Genomic DNA, 6026 nt, shown 5'->3' on the forward strand with positions numbered 1-6026 from the left:
CTTTAAGAGGTGAAATAAAACCTGTGTCTGGTTTTTAATGAATACTTAGGCCTACTACGCTACTATATTTTAATACTGGTCTTTATGGTGTTTTCTGAGGTGAAAAAACCACTGCTAAACAGTGCATTAAATTCCTAAATGGTCAATTTCATAATTTTTGTCAAACCTCAAGTGAAACGCAAAAAAAAAGAGAGTAATGTGTCACAAGGTGATATCAGGCTTGTTGATGATTGTTATCATCCTATTAGTAACAGACAACAAACATGGTGTCGCACCCACATTTTGATGTCCCGCCGACCTTATATGGCGTCTTCCTCCCATGACGTCTGCATTGAGTGGATATATCTCGCCGTGTTTTGGAGGGTATAAGAAGCGTGCGGGTCACTCTGCTTTTCACTGAACTCGACAACAACAACGGTGGCTGAAGTCATGAAGAACTTGAGGATGTACGTGTCGTTGTCGCTCACTGCTCTCTTTGCGGCATCCTTCGCGCTTTCCCATGACTTTCTGATGAAAGAAATCCAGGAAGAAGCAGAGAACGCAACTAGTTTGCCAGTAAGTAGCCAAGCAGGATGAGACTGTTTAGGTTTTTTTTTTTTCGGAGCGATGCTGACTGACCTTTTGTCCCTAAAGTTGCAGGATATGATGGTGCACAGACCAGCACACATGAAATGCGGGGTAGGTTTGCGGTACTTTACCAGGAAGATGTCCATGGACTTTACTAACGGACTCTTTCCTCCACAGAATGTCTTCTTCTGCCAAGCTCAGAGGGCCTTGAAAACCACCACACATGTCCCGCAACTGGTCCGACTCGGCCGCCTCTTGCAGAAACACAACGAGAAGGTGGTTGTTATTTTTCGCCACAATATTCTGGCTTTCTTCGTAAAACTCACACCGCGTGTTTGTTGGGTTTGCTTTCAGAGAGGCGTCGAGGATTGTCTCCTGGACAACAAGAAAAAGTATCGGCTCCACAGATTGTTGCGTCACATTGCAACATGTGCGATACTGCACCTTTATCACTGATTGAAATGATGTCTTAACTTATGGATACATTATTTTTTTATAGAGAAAGATGCTATATTTATTTTGAAGCCTTCATATTTATACCTCAAATAAATTATGTCAACCAAAGTTTTGTTTGTTTTTTAGTCATTTTTCCACAACATTTTAACCTTGCTAGCAAACATAGAACTTGGGATTTACATAACTGAGGCGTTCCTCTAGGCACCGCTTTAAGTCCTCTCCTTTTTTAGCACTTACCTTTCCATAATGTAATTTGTATAACTAAATGTTGCAGCAGTTTGTTTACTTCAAAGCTCACAGTCATTTGTTCAACTTCTTTAATAATAATAATAATGGATTAATAATAATAATAATAATATATTTTATTGGTAAAAAGCACTTTACATTGAGTAAACAACCTCAAAGTGCTACAGTGTATTAAAAAAAATGAATTAAAAAAATAAATAAAATAAAATAAAATAAATAAATAAATTATATTACAAAAATTAAAAGATAATTAAAATAAATAAAAATAAAAACTAGGACAGCCTAATAGCTAGAACTAGTATGCATACCGTATTTTTCGGAGTATAAGTCGCACCGGCCGAAAATGCATAATAAAGAAGGAAAAAAACATATATAAGTTGCATTTTTTTGTAAATCTATTTGATAAAAGCCAACACCAAGAATCGACATTTGAAAGGCAATTTAAAATAAATAAAGAATAGTGAACAACAGGCTGAATAAGTGTACGTTATATGAGGCATAAATAACCAACTGGTATTTTAACGTAACATATTATGGTAAGAGTCATTCAAATAACTATAACATATAGAACATGCTATACGTTTACCAAACAATCTGTCACTCCTAATCGCTAAATCCCATGAAATCTTATACGTCTAGTCTCTTACGTGAATGAGATAAATAATATTATTTGATATTTTACGCTAATGTGTTAATCATTTCACACATAAGTCGCTCCTGAGTATAAGTCGCACCCCCGGCCAAACTATGAAAAAAACTGCGACTTATAGTCCGAAAAATACGGTATATCTAAAAAAAAAAAAAGGCTTTTTAAAAAAAACCTGGTTTTTAACCCTCCTATTGACCTCGATTTTTGCCTACACCATCGTTCCTCAGGGGTCACATAGACCCCAGAGATGTAAAGCTCTATAAGTTGTTGTGTGTGGGAGTAAGACACATGATCCAATTGACTTTTTTGTGCTCCCAAGTCTTCTGAACACAGAGAAGTCAACTCTGAGTCGATCTGACCATCATACACTGAATTATTGTTGTTTGAATACCGTTTGGTGTCAAATTTGACCGTTTTTTATTGATTTTTTGGCACACTATGCCCCCCCCCCCAGATAACCTCCCAGTGGTAAACCACTTATTTGTGCTCCTAGGTCCCCTGAACACAAAGAAACAAATTGTGAGTCAATCCAACCATCTTAGACCGAGTTATCGCAGTTTGAATACTGTTAGGCGGCCATCATTGAATGTGACCGAATTGTATTAATTGTATGGTGTTGTTGTTGTTGTTGTTTTTTGCCATTTAGATTGCACTTAGTCAGGCTTCTACCCTAAGACCAGCTATAGCTCTTAGGGTCATGGAAGCACGCAAACCCCCTGACCACGATAAGGTGGCAATCCTCCAGGGGGAAGTTTTTTATAACTTTTTTTTTTTTCTTTTTTTTTTTCTTTTTTTTTTTTTTCAACAACAACAAATATCTGACCGTTGGCCATTTGGAGTGTCCATTTGAAAATAACAATATTCGTCTCACTCTCCAAGAAAGGGTCAAGCACAAACCCTCTGACCAGGATAAGGTGGCAATCCTCAATGGGGGAAGTTTTTTTATTACTCTTTATATTTTGTATTTTTTTTTTTTTTGTTTTGTTTTTTTTTCAACAACAACAAATATCTGACCATTGGCCGGCCATTTGGAGTGTCCATATTTGAAGAAAAAAATAACAAGACAGTAGGCTATTTACCAAAAATATTGTCTTATTTCAAAAAAACTAAAATACTGTAAAAGTCTGCCACTCCTATTTTTTCACAGACTGCAAAAAGTAGCCTAGAGTCTACCTCTCTCAAGAAATGTAAAACAAATGAAAAATGGCAATATTCATCCCCCACTCTCCAAGAAAGGGTAAAGCACTACTGGGCACATGATCCACAACGGATGTGCTCCTTGCAGATGTATTTGCCACATCCCCCACATGTATTAGTTGTCTTGTTATCGTTCCTAGTGGAACAGATCTGGCACCTGCCTCGTTTTTGCCCTCTGGCCACTGGAGGATTGGAGGTGTGTGCCTCCCTCTGAACATCCTCCACTATCACCACAGCAGCCGCTGAGGCTCTTGGTAGGACAACTCTTCGTGCAATTTGGGGTTGCACCAGCGCGTACCCCAGCTGTTCCAGGAACAGCCTCCTCCGGTACAGCTTTTCGCTGTTCCAGCCTTCACTGATCTCCCTCCAAAGCACAAAAGCGTTGTAGGCACTCACATCGATGATGTTGAAGAATACAACAAGGGGCCATCGTGCAGTCATGCGTCGGCAGCTGTACGTGCCTGTGACTTTATCCAGGTTGTCAACACCACCCTTTGTGGCATTGTAGTCCAACACCATTTGTGGCTTCTTGTCCTCCCTGGTGCTGAGCTGGGCATCCTTGTGCATCGTACTCATGAGCACAACGTTCTTCCCTTTCTTGGGGCAATACGAAACAGCTGTGGCGTTCTCAGTGAAGGCAAACACTGAGGATGTAGCCTGTCTGTTCTTGATTGCAACAAGCTCAGAGGGAAGCTCTGGCTTGTTCTTGCGGACTGTCCCCAGCATGGTGACTTTCCGCTTTGCGAGTTCTTCACCAAGGGCATAGGAGGTGAAGAAGTTGTCGCACGTTATATTGTGCCCCTCCAGTCCCTCAGCCATGTCCAGGACAACCCTCATGCCCTGATTTTTTTCAGGTGCTTCCCCAGGGGCTTTGCCGGTGTAGACCTGCATATTCCAGGCATAGCTCGACTGGGCATCACATGCTGCCCATATTTTAATGCCGTATTTGGCTGGTTTACTCGGGATGTACTGTCTAAATGGACAGCGGCCACGAAACGCCACCAGACATTCATCCACAGTCACATGGGGGCCTGGGTTGTAAAGCAATGGCAGTTGCTGAACCCACTTGTCCCATACATCCCGGATAGCTGCCAGCTTGTCATGTTCTCTCCGGCCCTGTCTTTTCTCTCTGTCATCGAACCGTAGGACACGAGACATAATATGGAATTTCTTCAGAGACATGGTGGCTGGGAAGATGGCCCTTCCAGTCTCTTTATTCCACAGGCTTTCTGCTGCCTCGCCTTTGGACTTGTACACGCCCCCCAAAATGAGCAACCCGATGTATGCCTGCAAGTCAATTGCATCGATCGGCTTCCAACTGTCCCCAAACACACGACTCCCCTCTAAATTGGTCATCAAGAGTACATGGTTCTCAATTGATGGTGTCATGAGGAGCTCAAATGCAGATTTTATGTCTTGGACACGGCTAATCGCATATCGGGTTGGGCCTGGAACCATTTTGATGACATTACCAGCGCTAAGTCTACCCTGCCGTTGACGTGGGGCAGGGGACCACGACAACTTTCCATTTTTGGACAGGAAAATGTCTGCTGGTGTTCCAGTGTTGACAGGAACTTCAGCATCAAGGGTCTCATCCTCATCAGAGGACGATGCCCCATAATCAGGGTCTTCCACAACATTGTCTTCGATTTCAGACACATTTTCCTCTATGTCTACCTCTTCACTAAAAACCTGATCCAAAACCTCCTGGACAGAGAACGTCTTGTGGTTTGGCATCATCAAACTCAAAACAAGAGAGAGAGAGAGAGAGAGTATATCACAAACAGCAGCAGAGAAATGGTTTAGAAGGCAAACTCGAAACAAGAGAGAGAGAGAGAGTATATCACAAACAGCAGCAGAGAAATGGTTTAGAAGGCAAACTCGAAACAAGAGAGAGAGAGAGAGAGTATATCACAAACAGCAGCAGAGACAGCAGCAGAGAAATGGTTTAGAAGGCTGCTATGCGAGTGCTTTTATATGTTTGCTCCTCCCCCCTCCCCTCCTCCTGTTCTCACACGGCGCGGGAACGGAATGTTTGAACTGTTCCGACATCCCGCCATTCCGACAGAGTATAAATTATAAATTTATTTTCAAGACCATTTATCTCAGTGGTTTCTGCATCAATTACTAATAAAGATCTACTCACTGCTTTTTTCTGTGTTCAGGGGACTTAGGAGCACAAATAAATGGTTTCCTACTGGGATGTTCGAGGTAGAAAAACGCTAAAATGGCCACCAAACGCTACTCAAACCACACTAGTTCAGCATGTAATAGTCAGATAAACTCACAGTGATTGTTCCATTTCATTTCTTGTGTGACACTTATATGGAAAACTGAGTTTATATGTATTTGTACGTTCAGAAATTACGAAAATCACTTTTGGTCACATTCAAGACCAAGCCTAACAGTATTCAAACTGCAATAACTCGGTCTATGATGGTTGGATTGACTCACTATTTGTTTCTTTGTGTTCAGGGGACTTAGGAGCACACATAAGTAATTTCCCACTGGGGGGTATTTGGTGGGGGGGGGGGGGTGCAATGTGCCGAAATATCTATGGAAAACTGTCAAAATGGCTGCCAAACGATATTAAACCAACAATAATTCAGTGTATGATGGTCAGATCAACTCACAATTGAATTCTCTGTGTTCAGATCACTTGGGAGCACAAAAAAGTCAATTGGATCATGTGTCTCACTCTAACACACAAAGACTTATAGTGCTTTCCAATCCTGGGGTCTATATGACCCCTGAGGAACGATGGCGTGGTCAAAATGTGTACAGAGAAATGAGAAACAATCATGCAGTTGATTTTATATTTTTCTGTGTCTCCCTGATGGATTAGGAAAAGTCATGAAATATTAGGAAGAAAAACTAATGACAACCATCTTTTTAGAGACTCTCAAAATGC

The 6026-nt window shown here is 41.4% G+C and overlaps 1 protein-coding gene across 1 annotated transcript; it reads right to left on the bottom strand.

Moving 5' to 3' along the window:
* Positions 1-2729: 2729 nt before the first annotated feature.
* LOC133649079 (piggyBac transposable element-derived protein 4-like) lies at positions 2730-5595 on the bottom strand. The gene has a single exon (XM_062045852.1). The coding sequence runs from the start codon at positions 4853-4855 to the stop codon at positions 3164-3166; it is 1692 nt and encodes a 563-aa protein (XP_061901836.1). The 5' UTR covers positions 4856-5595; the 3' UTR covers positions 2730-3163.
* Between the last annotated feature and the right edge of the window lie 431 nt (positions 5596-6026).

The sequence above is a fragment of the Entelurus aequoreus genome, linkage group LG04 (assembly GCF_033978785.1).
Source record: "Entelurus aequoreus isolate RoL-2023_Sb linkage group LG04, RoL_Eaeq_v1.1, whole genome shotgun sequence".
Classification (NCBI taxonomy): Eukaryota; Metazoa; Chordata; class Actinopteri; order Syngnathiformes; family Syngnathidae; genus Entelurus; species Entelurus aequoreus.